The sequence below is a fragment of the Giraffa tippelskirchi genome, chromosome 10 (assembly GCF_054371585.1).
Source record: "Giraffa tippelskirchi isolate mGirTip1 chromosome 10, T2T-mGirTip1v1.2.pri, whole genome shotgun sequence".
Classification (NCBI taxonomy): Eukaryota; Metazoa; Chordata; class Mammalia; order Artiodactyla; family Giraffidae; genus Giraffa; species Giraffa tippelskirchi.
Window position 1 is genome coordinate 29,659,960 of NC_137284.1, and position 27,784 is coordinate 29,687,743.

The 27,784-nt window shown below is 48.2% G+C and overlaps 2 protein-coding genes across 7 annotated transcripts in view; one reads left to right on the plus strand and one right to left on the minus strand.

The window, feature by feature from the left end:
• Nucleotides 1–915: 915 nt before the first annotated feature.
• On the minus strand, nucleotides 916–6,994 carry KCTD14 (potassium channel tetramerization domain containing 14). 5 transcript variants are annotated; one of them, XM_081537542.1, is made up of 3 exons: nucleotides 2,560–3,206; nucleotides 1,420–2,004; nucleotides 916–1,184 (listed from the first exon to the last, which is right to left on the minus strand). In XM_081537542.1, the coding sequence occupies exons 1-3, from the start codon at nucleotides 2,644–2,646 to the stop codon at nucleotides 1,170–1,172; spliced, it is 687 nt and encodes a 228-aa protein (XP_081393668.1). In that variant the 5' UTR covers nucleotides 2,647–3,206; the 3' UTR covers nucleotides 916–1,169. The 5 variants fall into 5 exon arrangements, with proteins under 5 accessions (XP_081393668.1, XP_081393669.1, XP_081393664.1 ...); XM_081537543.1 differs by lacking the exon at nucleotides 2,560–3,206 and adding an exon at nucleotides 2,229–2,371 and having other exon boundaries at nucleotides 1,514–2,004; XM_081537538.1 differs by lacking the exon at nucleotides 916–1,184 and having other exon boundaries at nucleotides 1,237–2,004; nucleotides 2,560–3,846.
• The window catches only part of THRSP (thyroid hormone responsive), a 28,453-nt gene continuing 7,303 nt past the window's right edge, over nucleotides 6,635–27,784 (plus strand). The window contains exon 1 of one of the 2 annotated variants that reach the window (XM_081537548.1): nucleotides 6,635–7,255. The gene's annotated coding sequence lies outside the window, so the exon portion shown is untranslated. Of the gene's footprint in view, nucleotides 7,256–21,400; nucleotides 21,555–27,784 lie in introns of those variants that run through there. The other variant, XM_081537547.1, reaches the window with a different exon arrangement.

A 27,784-nucleotide genomic window follows, 5' to 3' on the forward strand; every position in this document is an offset into this window, starting at 1 on the left:
TAGAGCAGGTCTCAGAATTAGGGTGCATCAGAATTACCTGGAGGACTTGTTAAAACAGACTGCTGGGCAGACTTCCAGGTTCCTGACTCAGTCGGTCTGAGGTAGGGACTAGAGAATCTGTATTTCTAACAAGTTCCCAGTATTGGGGATGCTGCTGGTCTAGGAACCACACTTTGAGAACTGCTGCTCTAGAGAAGCAGAGAAGGCAATGGCAACCCACTCCAGTTTCCAGTACTCTTGCCTGGAAAATCCCATGGACGGAGGAGCCTGGTGGGCTGCAGTCCATGGGGTCGCTAAGAGTCAGACACGACTGAGCAACTTCACTTTCACTTTTCACTTTCATGCATTGGAGAAGGAAATGGCAACCCACTCCAGTGTTCTTGCCTGGAGAATCCCAGGGACGGGGGAGCCTGGTGGGCTGCCGTCTATGGGGTTTGCACAGAGTCGGACACGACTGAAGCGACTTAGCAGCAGCAGCAGCTCTAGAGAAGAGGACACTTGTGAGGTTTCATCAGCCAACAGTCACAGCACCCAGGAGAGAAGATCTGAGCAGCATCGACTCCAAGTACTAACGTGGCATCTTCCTCATGAAGGCAGCCACCAGGGCCAGAAGACTGGGCCACAGGCTGAGGCTGGCTGGATTATATTTTTAGGTCTGACTGTCTAGATTCATGACATCCTATTACTTTTCTGCTGTCATCCCGAATGTCCAGCCAAAGCATGGTTGAAACATTCCAACTCATCTCCACATTGCTGTTAGACTTCAGGGAAGGGTCTGGTAGGTACATGAGACTTTAAAGAGCAAACAGCTGCACCTCAGTAGGCAAGTACAGTGGATCCAGTTGCAATGGATGGAAAGAACCTCAAGAGGGAAACAAACATTTGGTGACAAAACTCAACTAGACCACCATGGAATTTTTTGATGTCTATTTGGTTTTTTGTTTAAATTTTATTTGTTTGTTTTTAGCTGTACTGTGTCTTCGTTGTGCACCGGCTTTCTCTGGTTGTGGCAAGCTGAGGGGGTGGGCTACTCCCCAGCTTCCACGCGCAGACTTCTCATTGTGCTGGTTTCTCTAGTTGCAGAGCCGAGCTCTAGAGCAGCAGGCTCAGCAGTTCTGGCCCACAGGCTTAGTTGCCTTGCAGCATGTGGAATCTTCTGGTACCAGGGATCAAACAGATGTCCCCTGCATTGGGCAGGCGGATTCTTAACCACCAGACCACTAGGGAACGCCTGTCTGGTTTTTTTTTTTTTTTAATTTAAAGAAAGATGGCTCTTTAAGGCAACTTTCAATTTCATACTTCCCACCACAGCCCATAACAAAGAGCCCCGGCCCCTGGGGATCACCACCAGCTGAAGCTAAACGTATAGAAGTAGTCGGAGACCTTGGCTGGTAACGGACTGTTGTGTGAATAGCATACCTGGTACCCTTGGGCCTTAATGTCCATGTTCAGGCAGTCCAGGAGGTCACTGATATCCAGGGCTGCCTTCCAAGGCCCGAATTTGACCACTGACCTTTTGTTTGCCTCCAGGGAGCGCAGGGCGTCTGCGCAGTTTGCATCCTCCTTTTCGTTTTGTACCAGGCACACCAGGACTCGGGAGCAGCGCGCCGCCACGGCCTCGGCACGCGCCAGGCGCACCATGAGCTCCAGGTTCTCGCTGTAGCCTGGCACCTGCAGCAAGAACTGCTTCCGCGCCACCTGCTCACCAAAGATCTGTGGCGTGTCCTCCAGGTGTTTGATCAAAGGCTTGATCTCGTAGTACTGAGCCTCACGGTACACCTCTGGGATGTGCTGGGTGGGCAGCTGCCCACTGCGCAGATATTCCAGGATGGGTCCAAAGTAGGTGCCGCAGCGATCGATGAAGAAGCGTCCCTCGGCATCCAGGCAGGCTTTGGCGGGGCTGGAGAACATCTCTGCCAGCTTTGAGCCTGGGAATTTCCTCAGGGTGCCCAAGGTGGTGGTATAGAACTCACCCCCCACGTTCAGCTCCACTACCGGAGATTCCTGGGGGACACAAGAGGCAGAGTGACCAACAGTGCCACCTCCAGGGAGCTCATGATTCATTTTCATCCAAAGAATAATACCCTACAGAATTTAGGGGAGCCGTAAGAATTGGCTTCAGCTTACTGGAATGTCCATCTTACAGAAGGGGGTTCTATTTATGCTGTATAGCTACAGAGAGTAGGCATTTTAAGGAAGGAAAATATTTTGGTTTGAAATAAGAATACCGAATTCAAGCATTTGAATTTTCTCATTTAGGTCACAGAATATTAGTGGAGGAAGCTGCTGTGGAAGCAAGTTGCAGGGACAATACTGCTAAAGTGTGTGACCTGTGGCAAGACTTTTCCCCTCCCTAGGCCTCAGATTCCTTATTCATAAAATTAGAATTTGGAGCTTTTGTAAAGACATGAGTTCCTGACAGGAATGTTTAGATATAAGACATAGTTTGTTGTTTTTTTTAAGGCATTGGGAAAAGGGAGAAATACACTTTCGACCTTTGAGAAACGTTAAAGAAACCATACATGAATTCAATCCAGGAATCATTTCTTTGGTACTTACTGTGTGTCCACATCCTGTGCTGGGAATGGTGATAAAAATTCTTATTTCATATAGATCAGAAGTTCTGGCTAGCAGTCGGCATGACATTAACAAACACAATTTGTTTGATGGGTATTTTTTCAAAATAAGGGCCCGTAGGATTAAATAACAGGAATATCCTTGGTGGTGACAAGGTCAGTAAAACCAAATACAACAGGTGTAAAACTGCCTCATAAATGGTAACATATGGTGCAAACATAAATTAGATTTAGCTGTTCATCAGAATTTTCAGAGGCCTCTTCTCTTGGGCTGAGCACTAAGCATGTGGGTAAGACTCATGCAGTATCTGCCTGGAGCTGCCCACAGGCCAACGTAGACAGGGACTTAAAAAGAGACTGAGGGTCAGGCTTCATTTGGGGGGATACTAAGTGCTGCCCCACAGACCTAACAAAAATACCCGAATACTCTATAGTGATTATTACTCATGAAGTGATACATCAGTTATTATCCTTACAAACCAGCTTCCTGAACACCTTTCATCATTTAAAATCCATTCAATAAAACATGTATGCACCTACTTTGTGTCAGGCAGCTGGAACAAGAGGACCAAGCAGACCTCCCCTCACAGTCCACTAACTGTGCAAAGTTACTAACTCCACCTTCACACCAATCCTATGAAGAATGTATTAAATCCCCATTTTCCAGATAAAGAAACTAAGGAGGTGAAGTTTAAGTTGCTTAAGATCAACCAGTTATTAAGTGATAATGTCACGGGATTTGAACTAAGATCTGATTTACCCTGAAGCTTGCACTTAGTCATTACAGAAGTTAATTTCCAACTTTCGAACACCTCCACTCTTCATTTCCCAGTCATCCAACAAAATGTAGGAAGAACCTATTCCATCCAAGCCTTCTCTTAAGCAGATGAACATGACACAGTTCCTGCCCTTGAGGGCCTCACAGAGGAGAGAAGGAAACAGATGGTTTCGATGTGTAGGTGCTGAAGGGGAAGACTCAAAGGTAAAAGGGATTGGCTCTTTCTGTGGACGAGTGCTGGAGGTTGTCAGGGAAGGTCTTCTAGGGGATGCGATGGCTGTTGGTGTAGAAAAGATCTGCAGTGTTGGGGGGGAAGCTGGATTTCCAAACTGGAGACTTGACTACAGGTCATTGCAGGGCCAGGGGTATAGGAATGTCCTTCAGTCTGATTTAGGTGTGACTTCCTTTTCAACTTGTCTGTGGGCTCTACCTCTAAGATTAAAGTGCTGGAATTAAGAGAGCTCAAGGCAGCCAGATTTCGGGGGAAGAACCAAGTTGCCATAGCAACAGTTCCTACCAAGGGACAGTTATGCTAGCTGGAATGGAGAGGGGAGAAAAGAGGATGCATTCTGACAGCAGCCAAACAATTCAGCCTTGAGAAAAATAAGCCCAGGACCTGTGACTCTTTCCTTTTCCCATAAACCTCCAGGCTCCTTGGCAAGGTTGTTTGGTTAACCTGAAGGTGGTTCTGTAAAGCAGGCAGTTAAATGAGAAGTTGCAGACTCTAACCCCTGAGTGGATTGGTGATGGATTCTCCTCATTCCTCTACCACTGAAAGCTCACAGGTGCTCTTAACATCTCCACATTACAGTTAAGGAAAGCTCAGAGACAAGGATCACCCAGTCAGGAAGTGAGAAAGTCGCTGTGCTGTATTATAAGTTGCTTCAGTCTTGTCTGACTCTTTGCGACCCCATTGACTGTAGTCCATCAGGCTCCTCGGTCCATGGGATTCTCCAGACAAGAGTACTGGAGTGAGTTGACGTGCCTTCCTCCAGCGGATTTTCCTGATCCAGGGATCGAACTGTCTCTATGTCTCCTGCATTGGCAAGTGGATTCTTTACCACTAGTGCCACCTGCGAAGTGGCACCTGGGATCAAATCCGTGTCAGTCTGACTGCAAGACAGTATGAGTGTTCTACTCCCACCCTCCCAACATCCAGTCCCACTGCTGCCAAGTTATTATCTGTGTTCCTGGGGTAGCTCACTTCCTTCTCTGGGCTTGAGTGTGTGTTAGTTGCTCAGTCATGTCTGACTCTTCGTGACCTCATCGATTGGGGCCCACCAGGCTCCTCCATCCATGGGATTTTCCAGGCAAGAATACTGGAGTAGGTTGCTACTCCCTTCTCCAGGGGATCTTCCGGACCCAGGGATCAAACCCCTGGGTCTCCTGCATAGCAAGTAGACTCTTTACCATCTGAGCCACTCCGAGTTTAAGCTTAGTCATCTCTGACATAGGGAGGCAAAATGGATCAAGAGAACTCTGAGTCTCTTCAACTCTGAAAGTTTAATGAATCCAATCACTTCAAATGTTGTTTCTGAAGCTCATTTCCAGATACTAAACAAAATAGTCTCCTGCCCTGATGTCTTCACCCCCATTTCTTTATCACCCAAGACCTGGGTCCTGTTCCCAAGCTTCTTAACTCTGTCCCTTTTCCCTCCTCGTTTTCTAAAAACACCAAATCTCTTTGGGAATCCCAAACCTCCTACATCATCCATGAATACTGCTGTATTTGTTTCTAGCAGATAAAGACTTCTTTCCCATCCCTCTTCTAGACCACCTGCCCTTCCTCATGGCCCCTCTTCACCACATGTTCTACCCAGTCACCCTGCTGAAGCATTCCTCGATGGGCAAGCCTGACCTGTGTGCATGGGCTGGGGAAATGTGGGTATCAGGCTAGTGCTGGTACACAGGGGTGAATCAGACAGGCCCAGCTCTAACCCCACCAAACATTCAAACATTTCCTTAGGTCACTCTTAGTCTAGTCAGTGGAGGGACATCTCCAGTCATCTCTCCCCACAGCACAACTTGGACCTTTTCCCACTGCATCCTGTCTACAGAAACCTAGACTGTAATCTCGAACTCTGCTCCTGTCCCCAACCTCCCCCTACACAGGTAATGAGTCACTAAATACTGGTGATTCTAAATGCCAGGTCAGAGCCACAGCACCTGGCTCCCTGGTATGTCCTCACCCAATCCCATCTCAACTCTGAAACCAGAGCAGTTTCTCCGAAGTGCAAATCTGATCTAGTCACCACTTGCATTAACCACTTCAGTGCCCACATTTCTTTAAAGGTAAACTCCAGACTCCTTAACAAGGTTTACAAGGCCCTTTGTAACCCTGACAATCAACTACCAGAGCCACCTACTGGTCTCCCGTCCCGACCCAACCAGAGCAAGCTGGGCCCCACTGTCCGCAGGACTTCACTCGCTTACCACCCACGGTCCAGTCACTCAGCCCACTCAGCCTTCAAGTTAATTGCCCTGGGAATTTTCTGGATGGGTTATCTGCTTGTGATTTCAGAGGGCCGTGTACTTCCCTAGTTTTGGTAGTTATCTCTCTCTTGTAACTTTGTTCCTTCATCTGAATGCCCCACTAGCTTGGAAGGCTCCTAAGGGAGGACTATCCCAGATTCATCTTCATGTTACCAGTACATACTACAGGGCTCAGCACAGGGGGGTGCTCAGTAAGTGTCTGTTGAATTGAACCGCACTTACCCTCAGCACTGACTTACAGGAGCGCCTGGGGTTCTAATAAAGGCCACTCTTGGCCTACTTTCGAATCAAGCGCTGTCCTGCCTTCCTCCCTCTTCTGATAATTAATTCAGACATTTATTGGGCACCTTGGGTGGCCACGCCTCTGACCAGGTGCCTTTGTCAACAGCTAACAACAATGAGGCTCTCATCACCTGACTGGTAAATGCCACAGTCGCCCCACGGCTGGGTCTGCTTTCCCTTCCTACAAGCCTTCGAGATGGCACCTAGCCCCGGAGAGGTGAGACTGTTCTGATACTAGAGTGCACTGGGCTTTTTCTTGATACTCCCCTTTGGTCTACACTCCCTCCTCCAACCCCTTCAAATCCTGGGAGGAAACAGGCAAGCAGGAAGACTCAGGAGCCAGCCAGAGAGAGGGCAGGGGTTCAGGTTGCAGAAGAGGTGGGGGGTGGGGTGGGGTCGGGGTGAGGGGACGATACTCCGGCCGGCCCCCAATGGGGGCTTCTCCCACCGGCAGGAAGGGTGGGGCAGGGAAGGAGGAGGGGCAAGCCAGAGGGGCTGCGAGCCGAGACACAAAGCAGACAGGGAGGAGACCACACAAAGGCAGCCAAGCCGGAAAGAGGGCAACGAGGAGCGGCTGCCCTGAGCCGGAACCGAGACCGGGGCGCCGCAGGAGAGATCGAGGCGGCAGGAACAGCCCAGGTTGAGAGCCTCCGGCGCAGGCCGAGAGGGGCGCGCCCGAAGCAGGGGAACGCAGACCTGCGGGAGGGAAGGGTTAGAGGGCCCTGTAAGGAGTGAGGAAAGGGAGGGCGGCGGGCCCGGAGCCGGGCTCGCACTCACCGTCCGCCGGCCCGCGGGGGGCGCGGCCCGGCCGCTCGGCCGGGAGTCGGGCGCCGAGGTCAGGCTCATCTCCCTCGGCCCCGTGGGCGCTGGCCCGTGCGGGGTACTTGAGGCCGGCCGAAGTGAACCTGGCTCCCGCCCGGGAGTGGGGGAATCCTACCCAGGGTGTGGTGAGAGCCCTGATTGGGCTGCAGTTGGCGGTGACACCTTAGGCTGGTCACTGCCTCTCTCTTGTCTGGGTTGCTGGACAGCCAAATGGGGAAGGGAGAGGGAACTGACGTTGACGTCCTTGACACTGTCCACTCACTACAGTCCTGGAGGTAAAGGATGAGAAACACCCATTTTACAGGTAAGAAAAGTGAGTCTCCAGGGGAGAGTGGATTATATAGTCACTCAGATCAGCTGCTGAAAGTGCAGCACACGCTAGATACCTGCTAGGTATTTTGCTGGTAAAACATAATCCTGGTGATCCGGTGGTAAAGAATCTGCCTGCCAATGCAGCGAACCTGGGTTCAATCCCTGGGCCCCCCTGGTCTGGGAAGATTCCACATGCCCCGTGACACCTAAGCCCAGGGGCCACAACTACGGAAAAGATTTATTTACTGTGCTCTAGAGCTTGTGAGCTGCAACTGCTGGAGCCCACGGACACTAAAAGCCCTCCCGTCCCAGCTAGAGAATAGCTTCCTCCCCCAGCAACTAGAGAAAGACCCTGCACAGCCACAAAGACCCAGTGCACCCAAAAATAAATAAATAAAACTTTAAAAAATTAAAAATAACTATTAAAAAAAAACATAACTTATGAAGCAGGGCATAACTCGTGTAGTATAGGCCTGCATAGTGACCTTCCAAAGAGGACAATGTGGAAAGAGAGGGGAATAGAAGAGTAAATGCACAGTGGAGAAAATGACAGAGACAACTTTGCCAGGTGATTATCCAGGTGATCAAGGTCAACAGCAGGAGTCAGAAATTATGATGATAATCTGTATCCTTGATAGAGTGTGATGAAAATGGCACTTTGTCTCAGTGATCCTCTTCCCCAAAACCCATGCATCCATGCATGTTAAGTCACTTCAGTTGTGTCCAACTCTTTGTGACCCCATGCACTGTAGCCTGCCAGGCTCCTCTGTCCATGGGGTTCTCCAGGCAAGAATACTGGAGTGGGTGGCCATGTCATTTTCCAGGGGATCTCCCCGATCCAGGGATCAAGCCAGGTGTCTCTTGTGTCTACTGCATTGGCAGACAGATTCTTTACCACTACACCACTTGGGAAGCCTCTCATATTTATTAAGCAATTAAAAATAAACATCATAGCAGTGTATGCTATGCTGCTGCTGCTGCTGCTAAGTTGCTTCAGTCGTGTACGACTCTATGCGACCCCATAGACAGCAGCCCACCAGGCTCCCCCTATCCCTGGGATTCTCCAGGCAAGAACACTGGAGTGGGTTGCCATTGCCTTCTCCGGTGTATACTATAGGATTTCAGTAAAGACATAAACATAAACCTCATATAAATTTATATCTGTTTATGTGAATATTTGGGCTTCCCTAACGGCTTAGTGGGTAAAGAATCTGCCTACAATGCAGGAGACACAGGAGATGTGGGTTCAGTCCCTGTGTCAGGAAGATCCCCTGAAGGAGCATGGCAACCCACTCCAGTATTCTTGCCTGAAAAATCCCATGGATAGAGGAACCTGGAAGGCTACAGTCCAAAGGGTCGCAAAGAGTCGGACATGGCTGACCACAAGCACACACATGTGAACGTATACTTAGAAAAATGTAGAAGGATGCACAGTGGATATTAGTGTTGGTTATTCTGTACGAATGGGATAGAAATAGAGAGGGGAAGTTATTGATTAAGAAATGTTTTTCTTGGACTTCCCTGGTGGCATTCAGTGGTAAAGAATCCACCTGCTAGTGCAGGAGACACAGGTTTGATCCCTGATGCAGGAAGATTCCACATGTCACAGAGCAGATAAGCTGTGCGCCACAACTACTGAGCCTGTGCTCTAGAGCCCAGAAGCCACAACTTCTGAAGCCCTCATGTCCTAAAGCCTGTGCTCCACAAGAGAAGTCACTGCAATGTATTGTGTACATCACGACTAGAGAGTAGCCCCTGCTTGCTGCAACTAGAGAAAAGCCGACACAGCAATGAAGACCTAGTTCAGTCAAACAAGCAAATAAATCTTTAAAAAAGAAATGTTTTTCTTAATACATGTTTATATTATGTCACTAGTAGCAGTGAACATGAAAAAGTATGAAAGAGCAAAACAAAAGAAAACACAATAACATAGGACAAGCACAAGGCAGCCCAAGAGGAAGTCAGCTTTCCAGTTTGAGGGATCTGGAAAGGCTTCATGGAAAAGGTGGCCCGTAAGCTGGGTCTTGAAGCGGGGAAAGCTTTGTTGAGAGAAGCCTGCCAGGGACTCCTCCCAGCAGAGGGGTCAGCTGTGCCAGGGAAAGGAAGGAAATGAAAATGATCATGTGTTGAGCACCCGCACTGAACACAGACTCTTGTATAAGTTCTTCCAAGCAGTTAGACTTACTCTACAGATGAGGGAACCGAGGCTCAGAGAAGTTCAGTGAATGGCTAAAAGGCCACACAGCTGGTAATTGACAGAACCAAGCTTAAACTCCATGTCTTTTTCGCTCCAGAATTCTTTCTGTGACTGTAAAGAATTGCTTTGTATCTGGGTGCTGTGGTCTGAACGTTTGTCTCTCTCTGAAAGTCACATTGAGACCTAATCATCAAGATGATGATGTTAGGTGGTGCTTTTGGGAGGTGATTAAGTCATGAAACAATGGGATTAGTGCTCTTATAAAAGAGACCCCCAGGGAGCTCTCTGACTCCTTCCTTCCACCATATGAGGACTCAGAAAGAAGATGGCCATCTATGAACCAGAAAGCGGGCTATCATCAGACACCAGATCCACCAGCACCAGGATCTTCTACTTCCTAACCTCCAGAATGGTGTGAGATAAATGTTCTTTATAACACTCAATTTACGGTATTTTTGTCATAGCAGCCTGGATGGACTGAGACATTGGTTACAAGTGTGTACCTTGAACACTATGACTTGCAAATAGGGTTGAGCCATGGGGAGGCAGCTGTGACTTCCTCAAAGCAGGCCTCCCTGCCTGCCACATCTGGATTAGGGAGCCTCCCATGGGCCAGGCTGGCTCTGCCCAGCACATGAAGCCCCTTCCCCTCACATTGTCTGACTCCTCTCAGAGGGCTGATCAGCTGCATGAGCCAGGATGATTCCATGGGGAGGCTGAGTTCTGAAAGGTCATCACCACAGCAACGAGGGCTGGACACTTGGAGGGGCAGTGGGCACTTCTGACAGCATCAAGAAGCCTGGGCCCCATTTCTGGTTTCTTCCCCAGCTCCAGTGCCCTGAAACAACCTACATTCCTATGCTTTCTTGAACTTTATTTATGCTGTTCCTTGTGCTCAGAATGCCTTTCCTTACCAGCTCCTTCTCTCTGGAAAACTCCTACACAGCCTTCAAGACCCAAGTCAAATAGCCCTCTTCTTCCTTTTATATCCATTAGCACATTTGACCCTCACCATTCAAAATAGGAATTAGCATCTCTATTTTACGTATGAGAACCCCAGGGGTCCCAGAGGTGAAGTGCCTCTTTCAGAATCCTTTAGCACCAGGGGACAAGAAACCGACCGGGTTTCCAGCTGTGGCTCTGCTGTTCACGTGTAACCTTGGCCAGGTCCCTGCCCGTCTCTGGGCCTCAGTTCTCCACCTGTAACGTGGTGGGGGCTGAGATATCGTTTGAGACGGTCTCTGTGAAACTGTCTTGCTTAATGCTACGGCAACAAAGGAATTCAAACAGTACCTTGGTGTTGCCTAGAACTGGATCTTGTTTCCCTTTGGCCTGAATCCAAGAGCAAGCACTGCTTCCCTCTGCCCTCCTCTTTGTTCTTCTTCCTGAGACAAAGCTGCCAGCCCTCTTCTCTCCAGGCTGCTGGGCTTTGGGCCAGCCGGCCAAGTGGCAGCTGGGACTCAGATGAAAGGACCCTCACAAGGCCGCCTGTGGCAGAGTGCCCAACCCAACCCAGCCCAGCCCAGCCCAGGCCTGGCAGCCCTGGGCCCAGCTGTCGCTCGAAGCATCCTGCCACCACTCCCGTACAAGGCTCCCTTTGTGAGTTCCGCAGTGGGGGAGACCCCTGCCAACACACAAGGGCCCTCTTCCGTTTCCTCCGCCGTACGCCCTTTGAGGAATATCCAGGTCTTTACAGAATGGTCCAGGACTGAACCGGACTGGTCTGACTTTGGGCCAGGTTCTTTGGAGAGTTTAATTTCATCTTCAGAACAAATAGCAGGTAGTGCTATTCCCCTTTGGCGATGGGAAAACAGATACCTGAGGGCCTACTATGTGTCAGTCATGGTGTCAGGTACTGGGAGTTGGACAAGGGCCTGTCTTCCTTCCTTCCCTCATTCCTTTCCTTCTTTCTTTTCTGAATACTCCCTAGGAGTGTTTCTTACTTATTTTTTTAAAATAAGAAGTCATGAGAATTCCCTGGTTGTCCAGTGGTTAGGTGTGTTTCCACTGCTGGGGGCATGGGTTTTATCCTTGGTCGGTGAACTAAAATCCCGAAAGCTGAGCAACACAGCCAAACAAATAGAATAAAATAAAAATTAATAAATTTTTAAAAATTAAAAAGAAATCATTTTCTGGAGGACAGAGGACTTCCCAGGTGGCGCTAGTGGTAAAGAATCTGCCTGCCAATGCAAGAGACAAAAGAGATATGGATTCCATCCCTGGGTCAGAAAGTTCCCTTGGAGGAGGGCATGGCAACCCTCTCCAGTATTCTTGCCCGGAGAATCCCCACCGACTGAGGAGCCTGGTGGCTTACTGTCCATGGGGATGCAAAGGGACACGACTGAGCAACTGAGCGTGCAATACAATACCTGTGCCCTCCAGCTTGCATCTGAGTTTGGCCACTGTGAGGCCTAGAGGAGATCAGAGGGAAAAGGAAGGCGGGATCAGACTCTATTCCCTGGCTCCCTCCCTGCCAGGTCTGTGTGAGTCAGCTGTGTCTCTCAGGCACCCTCTCTACACCCTCTCTGGTTCTGGTAACCACTGTCTTCCTTTCAGGCCCCCACAGTTAGCTGCCCTGAGGGACTGCACTATTCCTTGCTTCTCTCCTGCCATGGTCCCTTCATGGACCTCTCCTTGAATCCCCAGTTTGAGGAGGTACCTGTGTCCTGCCTGTGTGTGTTTTTGATGGTGTGTATGTACTGCACGTGTGTGTGTGTGCGTGCACACGTGTGTTAAATGCATGCGTGCATCATTTCTATGCCAGTTACTCAACAATTAATCAAGAGCTGGTACAGGAAGGGAACTGATTTTTACTGAGACTCCAGACAGGGCATTTGATATACACAGCTGGGTTTCATTGTCACAATTCTGTAAAGTGTTTTTAGCCACATTTTAAGGAAGATAAAACTGAGGCCCCAGCTGGTAAAGGGACTTACCTAAAGTCCCACAGCTGCTAGGTAGTGGACCAAGATTTGAAACCCGTCCACATCTGGCTTCAAAATCTGTGCCTTTTTCCCACTTCAGGTCCTGCTTTCCAAAACGCCTGATTCATTCTCATCCTTTAAGGTCTTAGCTTAAGTGTTACCTCTCCCAAGAGGCCTTCCTTCACCACTCTGTTGGAAGGAAGTCACCATTGATATTCTTTTTTTTTTTTTTTTGACATGTTCACACTGCTTTATTTATTTATTTATTATTAATTTATTTTTGGCTGTGCTGGGTCCTCGTTACTACACTCAGGCTTTCTCTAGTTGTGCAGAGCAAGGGCTGCTCTCTAGCTGCAGCCCTTCTGCATGGGCTTCTCATTGCAGTGGCTTCTCTTGTTGCCTAGCACAGGCTTTAGGTGCACGGGCTTCAGTAGTTGCAGCTCTTGGTCTCTGGAGCACAGGCTGAGTAATTGTGGTACGTGGGCTTGGTTGCTCTGCAGCATGTGGAAACTTCCTAGACCAGGGATCGAACCCATGTCCCCTGCACTGGCCGGCGGATTCTTATCCTCTGCACCACCAGGGAAGTCCTGATGTTCTTTTTCTTAACGCATTGTGCTTCTCTTTCACGATGTGTATATGTTTGTTTATTGAATCTCTCTCCCTCGTTAGAGTCTAAGCTCCATAACAGGAGCCAGTCTCCATACCGGTTTTGTTGATCACTCTCTTCCCAGCGCCTAGCACAGCTGCCTGCTTTACACTAGGCCCCAGATAAATATTTGTTAAATGGAAAAAGGACAAAGAAAAGTGAGCAAGCATTTTTTAAGTGCCTGCCAAATGTCAGGCATTTTATGTGGCTTATCTCATTTCCTCTTCACAGCTATTGCATGAGGTTATTGTCCCATTTCTCTGAAGTCAGAGAGGGAATGAAACTTTTCCAGAGTCACACAGCCTAGAGCTGGGGTTCAAACTCAGGTCTCTCTGGCATCACAGCTGTGCATGTCCCCCAGTGCCCCTCTGCCCTTGGCACAGCAGCTCACAGTGGGGAAGAGAAGGAGGGACTGATCAGTGGAACCTACATGAATCATTCTTGGACAAACAGAAACTTGGGGGAACAAATAGTGACTGTGGCAGCCACTCCCCTGGGACCAAGCATTTCCAGGCCCTCCCAGCCCGGAAGCAATCCTCTTTCCTGTTTGCCCTCAAGCTCTCAGCCCAGTCCTACCTGGTCTGTGATCTTCTCTAAACACCCAATTCCTTACCTTTCTTGGCAGGGCTGCCCGTGGCTCACCAAGTTCCCAAGGGCAGATTCTGAACACCAGGTGTGTGTCCCAGAGCTCTGCATGCAGGCCAGTTCAACAGCTGGTGCTAATACAGACCGGGGGGCTTCCTGCTGTGTCTTCAGGACCACGCGTCAGTCAACTGGCACCTAGGAAGATCTTTTCTTTCCTTCCTCCTTTGCTCTCAGACCCTGTCCACTTTCCTCTTTAAAATCATCATTGTCACCAAATGGGGAACTTTGAGATCCTGAGTTATGTTTTTTGTCATGGCCTAGGTAATGGTTTTACACAGGCGTGTTTACATTTTGTGAAAATTACTTGGGTGCATTCCTCCATATTTGAGTTATACTTCAATCAATGTTTTTTTAAAAAATATTATGTATTTATTTATTTAGCTGCGCTGGGTCTTCATTGCTGCATACAGGCTTTCTCCAGTTGCAATGAACGGGCTGCTCTTCAGTTGTGGTGCACTGGCTTCTCATCCTGGTGGCTTCTCTTGCTGCAGAGCATGGGCTCTAGGGCACATGGGCTCAGTAGTTGTGGCACGTGGGCTAGTTGCTCCCTGGCATGTGGGATCTTCCAGGACCAAGGATTGAACCTGTGTCCCTTGCATTGGCAGGCAGATTCGTAACCACTGGACCACCAGGGAGGTCCCAAACGATTTTTTTTTTAAAAACCATTGCTAAACAACAACAACAACAACAAAAACCCATTTTTGCCCCTGGCTCCCCCTACCAGACCAGCTGTGAAATGGGGATCATCTTTCCAGCTGTTCTCCCTCAATCCTCCCCAAGGGATACCCAGAGACCCTTTTCATCTAAGGGCTTCTGACATAATCCTGCCCAGCAAAGATAGTATAGATCACCATAGCTGACATGGACAGTGCCACAAGTCCTGGGACCTCCAGAGTCAGTGGGTTCTCACTCCTGGCTGGTGGCACCTCCCTCTCTGAACCATCACTTGGGTCTCTGGCCTCTTTCTGGTCCTGTCTGAGAGCCTGGAAGCCCTCCTGTCTCTTTCCTAGACCTTGTTTTTCAGGTCATGCTGGCAGCTCTTGGCTTGCAGGGCCAGTTTTTTAGGTGCCCAGGCATCACATGGGAGCTAGTTACTGTTTACCTGCTGTCACTGAGAAGAACACGTCCCGTGGCCTGTGTTCAGGACCTCTGCCGGCTAATCCTCCTTGGGTTCCTGGAGAAGAATTAACTGCATCCTATTCAGCTCCTCCTTCACTGGCTGCCCAGCCCCAGGGTGCAGGTACCACCTGATTACCCCAGATAGACACTTCCTCACGCAGCCCCAGGACACCCTAACCCAAGGAAGGGAGTGGGGCTGCCCACTGAGCGGGCAGTGGTGGCCGAACTTCCAGCAGCTGAACCTAGGGAAAGTGTCAGACCAGGCTTCTGGTGGCCAGCCACAGAAGCCAAGGCCAACTCCTTAAACCAAAGGAAATGTCTTAGACGATCAGTGTTCCCTGGGCTTCCCAGGTGGCGCTGGTGGTAAAGAACCCACTTGCCAATGCAGGAGACATAAGAGAGGCAGGTTTGATCCCTGGGTCAGGAAGATCCCCTGGAGAAGGGTATGGTAACCCACTCCAATATTCTTGCCTGGAGAATCCCATGGACAGAGGAGTCTAGAGGTCGCACAGAGTTGGACACGACTGAAGCGACTTAGCACGCAAGCATCAGTATTCCCAGGGGATGGGCTTAGGGGGCCCAGTGGCAGGAGCCTAGCCAGGATCACACTGCGAAACCGAGTGACTTCCACTGTCGTGGTTGCAGGTGGGCCCCTGGCTACACCAGGGGCAGGCAGAAGAGGAATCCAATCATATGGGCTTCTGCAGTGTGATCAGTTCAGTTCAGTTCAGTTGCTCAGTCGTGTCCGACTCTTTGCGACCCCATGAATTGCAGCACGCCAGGCCTCTCTGTCCACCACCAACTCCCGGAGTCCACCCAAACCCATGTCCATCGAGTCGGTGATGCCATCCAACCATCTCATCCTCTGTCGTCCCCTTCTCCTCCCGCCCCCAATCCTACCCAGCATTAGGGTCTTTTCCAGTGAGTCAACCCTTCGCATGAGGTGCCCAAAGTATTGGAGTTTCAGCTTCAACATCAGACCTTCCAATGAACACCCAGGATTGATCTCTTTTAGGATGGATTGATTGGATCTCCTTGCAGTCCAAGGGACTCTCAAGAGTCTTCTCCAACACCACAGTTCAAAAGCATCAATTCTTCGGCGCTCAGCTTTCTTCACCGTCCAACTCTCACATCCATACATGATCAGGGACTAGGAATTACTGCCCTGGCAAGACTTTGATGGGAATGTCCCCTACAGGGAGGCTAGTGAGGAAGGGGTAGAGGCTAGACATGAGATTGACAAAAAAGAAAATCAAGACAACTTTATCTTAGCACAGTATTGAATTGAACTTGCAGAAGACTTTGAGTCAGGGCAGAGGCAATGCCATCCCCATTACACCCATATCCACTAACAAAATTGGAATCATACCTTTATTATTATTATTATTTTGTCATATCCTGTAGCATGCAGAACTTCCCCGACCAAGGATCAAATCTCTACCCCCTGCAGTGTAAACACAGAGTCCTAACCACTAGACCCCCAGGGAAGTTTGAATCATACCATTTTAAAGATTAGTTTAAACATGTACTTATTTTTTTTCCTAGTGTTGTGAGGATTTCCCCCATTTTATTAAAGGATCATCTATACCACTATAGGAGAAGGCAATGGCACCCCACTCCAGTACTCTTGCCTGGAAAATCCCATGGACGGAGGAGCCTGGTAGGCTACAGTCCATGGGGTCGCTAAGAGTCGGACACGACTAAGCGACTTCACTTTCACTTTTCCCTTTCATGCACTGGAGAAGGAAATGGCAACCCACTCCAGTATTCTTGCCTGGAGAATCCTAGGGATGGCGGAGCCTGGTGGGCTGCTGTCTATGGGGTCTCACAGAGTCGGACACGACTGAAGCGATTTAGCAGCAGCAGCATACCACTATAATGGCTATATCACAGTGTGTCATAAGAATGTATCATGAATCTATTAAACCACATTTCATTTCTGCCTTCATTCTTTTTTCTTCTTTACCGTAACTAGCACTGCAAGGAGCGTCCTCTATAGCTAAGACACTGAGCAAGGAGTGTGCACCTTTTTTGAGGATCTATTCCTTGTTGCCAGATGACTAGGAAGGCTGTACCCCCTACCTGGGCACACAGCGTATGGCTGCTCCTCAGTATGTTTTTGCCCACTGCTCAGAGACTGACCTCCACCGCCCACCCCCCAGAAGACTGCCGGGAAATGCTGGTGAGGCTGAAAATGCAAGTTGGCTTATAGGCAGGGCCTGAGAACCAAGCCAGACCCCATCGGAGTCTTCCTGATGTCTGACGAGCAGTTTTTTCTGGACTGATCCAAAACGCCAGCTAAGGAACTCATCCCATGTTCTGCTGCGTGTTGTCTTTTCTTTCTCTCCTCTCTTCCTCCTTCTTGCTCCCCCTCCCCTTTCTCTTTCTTTCCTTTCTGTGACTTCCCTCAAACTCTATAGTCATTTTGCTTTCTTTCCCTCTCTACTCTATTTTCCTTCACCTTTTAATTCCTCCCACCCCTGGAATGAATTCAGCCTTGTTTCTCTTTTCGCTTCTCCTCTCCGTCCTTCACCCACCACTCCTGTTGCGTGAGTCATAATTTCCCCAGGGAGATAAACTTTTCCTTGATAGGCCCTGATTTGAATGAGGGGTGAGTTTGCCTCCCACAAAGGGCAAAGCTAACAGTATTGAGAGCTGCTTGGTAACCAGGGTGACTCAGGGCTTCCAGGTTGGGAGACGCACAATCCATCAAGATTTCCTTAGAGGCTTTGTCACCCTAGGGGCCTGCTCACTGTGCCTGATGACTCATCAGGGCAGCCTTGTCTTGTTGGCAGCAGGCCATGAGTTGGGGTGTCACAGTTTATGATGTTGCTCCAGGGGAGAGGGCAGATGCTGGGGGCCCAGCATCATGGACACACGGCTCTGTTCCTCATTGTGTGTTCTCACATCACAGTGACCGGTAGAATGTCTATAGAAATTCAGGTTGCCGGGCCCCAGCGCACTCTTATTAAACCAGAATATCTGGAAATGGAGGTCAGAAACCTTCCTGTGAAAAGCGATGCATGGGCTGAAAAGTATCTGTTAGATTTCTGAATGCACACACCCTATGTCTCAGCAACCAGCAACCCATTCCTCAATTTTCTGCGTGATTTGTAGCAGTTTTGCTTGTTATCAAAAACTTGGGAACAACCGAAATGCCTATTAGTAGAGAATGGCTAATTAGATGATAACATCTCCTACTGTGGAATAATATTCAGTCATTTTTTTAAAAAAATGGGGCGTTTGTAGAGCCAGAAAGTAGATTAGAGGGCACCATAATCAGGGGTTATGGAGAGAGGGGCCAGGGAGCATGAGGAGTTATTGCTTAATGGGTACAGAGCTTCTGTTTTGGGATGATGAAAAATTTTGGAAATTGTGGTGATGGTTGCACAATATAGTGAATGTAATTAATACCACTAAATCATACACTTAAAAATGGTTAAAACAGAAAATTTTCTGTTTATATATATATATATATACACATAATTTAAGAAATGAATGAGGTAGAATCATATGCAATAATATGGAAAGATATCCAAGACAGACTGTTAAGTGAAAATGGAAGTTGTAGACGAAGTAAGAATTAAGACCAAGTAAGAATTGTAGACGATCGTAAGAAATAAAATTCTGTGTGTGTGTGCACATATGTGCCAGGAAAAGGCAGTAAAGAATCATATCACTCTCTTAAAAGTGTTTGTCCCTGGAGTTAAGATTGGTGGGACACACAGGAGAAGGAAGATTCTTTGTCCTTCCTGTAATATCAAAAGTAAGTGCTGGTCATCAATAAAATGGCCACCATTAAAAACTCTACAAATAACAAATGCTGGGGAGGATGTAAAGAAAAGGGAACCCTACTGCACTGTTGATGGGAGTGTAAGTTGGTACCGCCACTATGGAGACAGTATAGAGGTTCCTCAGAAAATCAAAAATAGAACCATCCTATGAGCCAGCAACCCCTGGGCATATATCCGGATAAAATTCTAATCCAAAAATATACATGTAGCTCTATGTTCATAGCAGCACTATTCACAATAGCCAGGACATGGAAGCAACGTAAATGTCCATCAATAGAAGGATGGATAAAGAAGTGGTGTATATACACACTGGAATACTACTAAGCCATAAAAAGGAAAAAATAATGCCATTTGCAGCAACATGGATGCAACTAGAGATTGTCATACAAAGTTAACTAAGTCAGAAATAGACAAATACCATATGATATATCACTTATATGTGGAATTTATGACAGAAATAAACCTATTTAGGAAATAGAAACAGACTCATGGACACAGAGAACAGACTCCTGTTTGCCAAGGAGGAGGGGTTGAGGGAGAGACGGAGTGGGAGGTTGGGGTTAGCAGGTGGAGCCATTATAAAAATGCTAGGATTATAGGTGATGTTGCTTTCTTTTTGAGAGTGTTTTTCATACAAACAATGTAAACACACTCAGCAAAACAATTCCATCGTTGCCCTCAAAGAGCTCGGAATCAAGTTGGGGAGATGGGTACAGATCGAGGTAATCTTAACAGAACACGAATTGTGGCAAGCCTGTAGAAGTACTTAGGAGGGCGTATCAGGGAAGGCTTTCCAGAGAACGAGACGTTTTGACTCTGGTCTTCAAAGACCTCAAGGAATGAGGCAAGTGGAGAAGTGGAGTAGAACTCCTCTGGTGGAAGGAAAGGCAAAGTGAGAGGAGACATGAGGTTTGGGAGGTGGCTGTAAAGCCCAGGAGGTGACATGCAACTTGTCTGTTGGAAGTGGCTGGAGCATGAAGTTTACCAGGGGAGGGACAGGTATGTGTTCTGGGTGTATCCTCTGGCGAGGTCTTTTCTGGGTTGAGGTTAGAGACAGTGCTCTCAGGCCAAGGTTGGAAACTAATAAGACATAATCAAAGATTTTTCCATTCACCGCAGAATTTCAGCTGAGGCCTCAAAGGCCAGAGCTGTTGAACTTAAAAGGAATTCAGAACTCAGGAGGCGGGGAAGCAGCAGGGCTAAGAGCCATGTCCTCAGTTACCTGCCTGTCAAGAAGAGAATGTTCCCCAGGAACCCTACAGAAGACTCTCTTCAGAGAGATGTCAGGGCATTCACTCTGTCTGTCCCCCAACCCACACCTCACCAGGAAGGGGAAGGACCCTTCCTGCTCCCCCTCAAACCAGGGGAAATAGGCTTTGGGAGATCTATTTGGGGAGCCTTGGAGCGGGGAGGCTGTAGGATCTGGAATCTGGTGAGTTGGGGGGTAGTTCCTAGGCAAGGGGCTGCACTTCCAGCTGTGTGATTCTCTTAGGGCACATGTAGACCCCACGGTAAGGAGCAGAATGAGGCCTGCTTGGGACTTCCCTGGTGGTCCAGTGGTTAAGACTCTATGCTTCCAATGCAGGGCGCGCAGTTCGATCCCTGGTTAGGGAACTAAGATTCCATAAAGAATCAGGAAAAATAATAATCATTAAAAAAAAAAAAGAATGAGGCTTTCTTGGAGAGGACCCTGTTGAAGAGAGCTTCCACTTAGGGTACTCCCACAGAATGAGGCTGGACTTGTGAGGAGAGATGCAGAAGCTGAGGGGCTGTAAGCAGCATGGAAGAGGAAGCGCACTTCTTTTTAGGGGTGCTGGAACTGAATGGTGGTGTGGGTCTCCAAGGAGCCTACCAGAAGTGCTCCTGAGGGAGAGTGTCAGCATCTGGAATCTGCCAAGACCAGAGGTATTGGAGAAGACTCTGGAGAGCCCCTTGGACAGCAAGGAGATCAAACCAGTCAATCCTAGAGGAAATCACACCTGATTTCATTGGAAGCACTGATGCTGAAGCGCCAATCCTTTGGCCATGTGATGCAAAGAACCAGCTCATTGGAAAAGACCCTGATGCTGGGAAAGATGGAGGGCAGGAGGAGAAGGGGACAACAGAGGATGAACTGGTTGGATAGCATCACCGACTCCATGGACATGAGTTGGCACCAACTCAGGAGATGGGGAAGGACACTACTTAGGGACAGAACAAACGAAAGGCCAGAGCGCAGTGCCGTGGGTACACCTTCTTGGCTGTGACTTTTCCCTCCCCCAACCCCTCGCCCCCTCTTTCCCCAACTCTGGAGAGCCAGAGACAGCCCGGGAAGGAGCAGAAGGAACAGAAGATTCGCAGGGGAGGGAGACTGCCCGGTGCCCACCCCAGCCAGCAGGTGTCCCAGCCAGAGGGAGCTAGATCCCGGCAGGTTTGCTTTAACACTTGCCCCCGGCACGTAGTTTACCTGATTGTAAACGGGAGACTCTCGGAAAGCTAGGAGACCTGCCAAGATTTCATCCCGGGAAGAGGAAAGCATGAGTGCGCAGAATCGGTTCTAAAGGACAGCTGTCAGGCAAGAAAGAAATCGGCTCCGTGATTTCCAGCTGTTGAGTCAAACCCCTTTCTTTAATAACGAGCTCGGAAACATTAATGACGCCTATCTAGCGAATTGGGTCTTAGAATGGTTTTCCTCCCACTCTCTCCCCATCGTTCAACCCTTTTTATTAAAAACGAGACGGACAAGTACCGCTTGGAAACGTTTGTGTTTCCGCCCAGGGACCCAGTGGCTGGCGCGGGCTGAGCCGCGGTCCTGGCCTGCCCCGCAGCGCCCCCTGCTGTCCCGAGCTGCAACGGCCGGTCCCCAGCTTCGTGGCCGGCTCTGGGGCTGGAACCCCGCCGGGTCTTCCTGGAGTCTGCAGCGTTTGAGGCGATGCGTGCCTTCGTGTATTGAATGGTCACATGAGAGGTGTACTCTTGCCACTGGGGTGAGAGCCTATCCGATGGGGAAGGGGCTTATCTGGTCAGAAAGGTCAGCCGCGGAGTGTGAGGCTAGGCGAAAGGGGTGAGATGGGAAATGGGGGAGTAAAGATTTGGAAAAGCTACTGTGGAGTTTCAGATTGGGAAAGGAGTATGTCAAGGCTGTATATTGTCACCCTGCTTATTTACCTTACATGCACAGTACATCATGCGAAACGCCAGGCTGGATGAAGCACAAGCTGAAATCAAGATTGCCTGGAAAAATATCAATAACCTCAGATATGCAGATGACACCTGCATATGGCATAAAGTGAAGAGGAACTAGAGAGCCTCTTGATGAAGGTGAAAGAGTAGAGTGAAAAAGCTGACTTAAAAACTCAACATTCAGAAAACTAAGATCATAGCATCTGGTCCCATCACTTCATGGCAAATAGATGGGGAAACAGTGGAAACAGTGACAGACTTTATTCTTTTGGGCTCCAAAATCACTGCAGATGGTGATTGCAGCCATGAAATTAAAAGACGCTTGCTCCTTGGAAGAAAAATTATGACCAACCTAGACAGCATATTAAAAAGCAGAGAAAATTAACAAGGAAACACAAACTTTAAAAGATACAATAGACAAGTTAGATTTAATTGATATTTACAGGACTTTCCACCCCCAAACAATCAATTTCACCTTTTTCTCAAGTGCACATGGAACTTTCTCCACAATGAGGTACCATTTCACACCAGTCAGAATGGCTGCTATCCAAAAGTCTACAAGCAATAAATGCTGGAGAGGGTGTGGAGAAAAGGGGACCCTCTTACACTGTTGGTGGGAATGCAAACTAGTACAGCCACTATGGAGAACAGTATGGAGATTCCTTAAAAAACTGGGAATAGAACTGCCATATGACCCAGCAATCCCACTTCTGGGCATACACACCGAGGAAACCAGAATTGAAAGAGACACGTGTACCCCAATGTTCATCGCAGCACTGTTTGCAATAGCCAGGACATGGAAGCAACCTAGATGTCCATCAGCAGACGAATGGATAAGGAAGCTGTGGTACATATACACAATGGAATATTACTCAGCCATTGAAAAGAATACATTTGAATCAGTTCTATTGAAATGGATGAAACTGCAGCCCATTACACAGAGTGAAGTAAGCCAGAAAGAAAAACACCAATACAGTATACTAATGCATATATATGGAATTTGAAAGATGGTAACCCTATATGCGAGACAGGATAAGAGACACAGATGCATAGAACAGTCTTATGGACTCTGAGGGAGAAGGTGAGGGTGGGATGTTCTGAGAGAATAGCATTGAAACATGTATATTATCATATGTGAAACAGAACACCATTCCGGGTTCGATGCATGAGACAAATGCCCAGGGCTGGGGCAATGGGATGACCCAGAGGGATGGGATGGGGAGGGAAGTGGGAGGGGGGTTCAGGATGGGGAACACATGTAAACCCATGGCTGATTCATGTCAATGTATGGCAAAAACCACTACAATACTGTAAAGTAATTAGTCCCCAACTAAAATAAATAAATTTATTTTAAAAAATAAAATAAAAAGCAGAGACATTACTTTGCCAACAAAGGTCCATCTCCTCAAGGCTATGGTTTTTCCAGTAGTCATGTATGGATGAGGGAGTTGGACTATAAAGAAAGCTGAGCACCGAAGAATTGTTGCTTTTGAACTGTGGTGTTGGAGAAGACTCTTGAGAGTCCCTTGGACAGCAAGGAGATCAAACCAGTCAATCCTAAAGGAAATCAATCCTGAATATTCATTGGAAGGACTGATGCTGAAGCTGAAAGTCCAATACTCTGCACATGACTGAGCAACTGAACTGAACTGAGCTGTGAAGTTTGGGAGAAGGGGGCGATATTCTTGCTACTTTGTGTCCTTGGACATTTGCTCAAGCTGGTACCTCTACCTGGAAAACATTTCCCACTTTTCCTTTTTTGTTGTTGTTTTAAGTACTTAATGTATTAATAAATAGGAGAGAATGAATTATATAAATATCCCTGTACCCATCGCTCAGCTTGAGAAATAAGACCTAACAAATAGAAAGTAGCTGTGTATACCCCTCTCTTTCATCCTCCTTCTTCCCAGAGATGGCACCTTAAGTTGCTGTTTTCATTCCCATTTAAGTTTTTATTTACTGTATGTATGTGCATACCCAGTCGCTCAATCATGTCTTGCATGTAGGTCTTGGGACTTCAAGGCCATGCTGATCCCTCAGATAGCTTTCTTAGCTGGTCATTTGATTCTTGATGCCTCAAAATCCTCCATTCAGAGGACTGTGGTTTCTTTTGTTTTTTCCAGTTTGAAAGAGCCTCTATTTAGTTCAACTCCTCAGTTTTCCAGGTGGGAAACAGGCCTGGAGAGGTGGGGGTGACTTGCTTAAGATTCCCCAGTAAGTTAGTTATGGTTTTTTTCTTTTTACAGATTTTTTTTTTAAACATTTGTTATTTTTTTTAGTTGCTGAGTTTTGTCTGACTTTTTTGCAACCCCATGGACTATAGCCTCCTATGCTCCTCTGTCCGTGGGATTTTCCAGGCAAGAATACTGGAGGTGGGTTGCCATTTCCTCCTCCAGAGGATCTTCCTGACCCAGGGATTGAACTCATGTCTCTTGCATTGACAGGCAGGTTCTTTACCACTGAGCCACCAGGGAAGGTTCTTTTTTTTTGATAGGGACCATTTTTAAAGTCTTTATTAAATTTGGTACAATATTGTTTCTGTTTTATGTTTTGGTTGTTTGTGAGGCATGTGGGATTTTAGCTCCTCGACTAGGGATTGAACCCACACCCGCTGCATTGGAAGGCAAAGTCTTAACCACTAAACCACCAGGGAATTTCCAGTTGTGGCTTTAAGGGGACTATTTTCAGATTGGTAGTACTGGTTGTTCCCTCTACTTGCAAGACAGAGCTTCCAGAAACTGAGAATATTCAGGTCTCAATATGTTAATGAATATTTCTTTTCCCCTGGGGTAATAACCATGCTTGGAATGAATTCCTGACTCCTTGACCATAGGCATCCCCTGAGGATCTCGTTGAAATGGAGATTCAGGAGATCCTAGGCAGGGCCTGAGACTCTGCATTTCTGGTGAGCTCCCTGGTGCTTGGATGCTGCTGATCTGCAGAGCACACTTGTATAGTAGCAAGGCTCTAGCTCATTAACTTGTTTTCTTTCTGGTACATGTCACCATGTGATATGGTCATATTTATCTATGCATATGTTCATTATGGATTTCTTCTCACTAGATACAAACTGTCTGAGTGGGGTGCCTTGTCTGCCTCATGCCCTGTTATAACCCCAGGCCCAGCACAGCGCAGACACAAAGCAGGCTCTCAACTCATGAAGTCCCCCCAGTGACAGAGCGAGTCTTGTTCTGGAGGGCGAGGACTTTGCCCGGTTTTCTCCTGACTCCTCCTGGTAAGGCTAGGGGTGGGAGCACACAGTGACTTGACCCCATATGTAACCCAGTAGATCAGAACTGGAGTGACAAACAGCTTGAGGTCCATGGACATCCAGTGATATGAGGGTGTGTATTCTGGATTTTTTTTTGGCAGCACCCTAAGGCATGTGAGATCTTAGTGTCCCCGGCAGGGGTCAAACCCTTGCTCCCTGCATTTGAAGAGCAGAGTCTTAACCACTGACCCACTAGGGGATTCCCATGAGAGTGGGTATATGAATCATTTTTAAAGCTAGAAAACTTGTCACAGCCTAGGTGTGAGCCCATTCTGTAGCCGCCTGGGCTCAAGCCCTGCCACGCTTTCTTGGAGTCTGGCCGCCCCAGAACATGACTTGATCAGCTTATCCCTTGCACAACTTTCACGTGGTGTTCCTGGCCTGGCTCTTGGGGGCCTTGACCACAGGCCACCTGGGGCCAGTTCAGTTTTTCCAATTTGGGGTGATCAGGTAACCTGAGGGTGAGGTCACAGGCAGCTCTGCAGAGGCCATTCCAGTAAAGGGGCTCATTCAGCCTCAGCTTCCCCACCTAACGGTGGGAGGGAAGTCCGGGGGAAACGGAATGGTGCTTGAGGTCTAGCCCAGCCTCTGCTTCCTCCTTGTTCTCCATTGCTATTTCCACCTGCAGTGGCCCAGCCGCACAAGATAACCTCCCAACCCTGAGACATGGCAGGGGCTCCTGAGTCCAGCAGACCCTTCTGAACTCTCCGGCCCCCCTGCATCCCCTGAGAAGACCTCACGTTCTTGTCCTTTCTTTCTTGCCTTCCTCCTCTCCCCACTCCTAGAACTTGTCTGAGTCCAGCCTGTGCCCTTAGCTTCCTGATACCTGGAGCCAGCTGGCAGCTGCTGACTCAGGAACATTTTATCTTTCATCTGCCAGGTGGGCCTGGATGCAGTCTCCGTCTGTAGCCTGCTGGCAAGATGACCCTGGCCATGCAGACTCTCCTGCCCGCCCTTCACAGGGCTACTTGATCTGTTCCACATTTGTTCACTCATGCAGCTCATTGAGGGGCTTCCTTGGTGGCTCAGATGGTAATGAATCTGTCTGTAACGCAGGAGACCCGGGTTTGAGCCCTGGGTCGGGAAGATCCCCTGGAGAAGGCAGTGGCAACCCACTCCAGCATTCTTGCCTGGAGTATTCGATGAACAGATGAGTCTGGCAGGCTACAGTCCATGGAGTTGCAGAGTCGGATACGACTGAGTGACTAATACACATACAGAGTTCATTTATCCCCCCATTATCAGTTTGCTCACTCACTCATTCATGCAGCACCCCTTCCATCCCTGGGGCCAGGTCCATGAGCGAGTCTGGGAATGGACGAGCCTGAGGTAGGATTATGATGCATACACAGGGGCAGAATGACACAGTGGGCCACAGGGGCCCTATGCTTTGGTGGAGTCCCCCAAAGTCTGAGCTGTGGAGGACTTAATGAAGACCAGCCCCCTTGTTGAGTAAATGGGGAAAGGGAGGCCCAAGAGGCCGCTGCTGATGGGGCCCTCCTGCCTTGCCCACCACCCAGCTCCGTTCTCCCAGCCCTGTCTGCAAGCAGAACATCATGTTTTCCAGACCTGAGTCAGTGACTCTGGAGCTGGGTTAACGAGGAGGGCACTAGACCTGGGTAACGATATCCTTAGTGACCCAAACATGGATTCAGAAGGAATTATACAACCAGGACTGGAAGGCCTTTTCCTCAGAGAGCTCCAAACCCTTCACTTTACAGTCGTGGATGCTAGGGCCCAGGAAGCCTGGTCACAAGTGGACCTGGAAGCAGTCCCAGAAACCAACCCACAGTGTCCAGCCTCCTGGTCTCTGGCTAAATCCACTGCCCAGCCACCCTGGATGTTCAGATACAAAGGAAGCCCCATTTGTCAGAAGAAAGACATTTTAAGAATGCTTTCCCTTCCCTGGCAGTCCTGTGATTGGGACTCCGTGCTTTCACTGCCGAGGGCATAGCTTTGATTCCCTGGCCAGGGAACTTAGATTCCCAAGCGGCATGGTGTGGTATTTTCCTAGAAAAAGTAAAAAAACAAACAAAAAGTATTTTAGGGCTAAAATGAATTAATCAAATGTTTAATCTATTAAAATTATATTTTTTCACTTTATTAATTTAGAAAATTGCTCTTTTCCACTCATAGGTTAGGAAACAGTTTTATGCAAATTCTCCATGTAGCTGACTGGTGGAGTTAATATTGGGCTAATGCATCTTCTTTTTAAATTTGTTCTTAATTGGAGGATAATTACAAGGTTGTGTTGGTTTCTGCCATACAAAAACGCAACTCAGCCATAAATATATATATGTCCTGTCCATCTTGAACCTCTCTCTCTCCCACCCTCCACCCCATCCCACCCCTCTAGGTTCTTTATACACACACACATATATATATATATATATTTGGCTGCATTAAGTCTCAGTTGTGGCGCATGGGATCTTTGTTACATCATGTGGGATCTTTCACTGCAGTGCATGGACTCTCTAGTTGGGACACACAGGCTTAGCTGCTCCACAGCATGTGGGATATTAGTTCCCGGACCAGGGATTAAACCTGAGCCATTGCAAGGCTGGATTCTTAATCACTGAACCACCAGTGAAGTCCTCCGGCTAATGTATATGGTAAACTGTTTGTTTACATTAACATGCTGAGAAAGAACAGTGTGTATGAGGGAGACTGCCAGGACTGAGCTGGTCTTGAGCACCTGCCATGTCTGGGCCATGTGTGGCTGCAGCCAGTTGGACTCCCTCTCTGAGTCAAAGGCCTCACTAC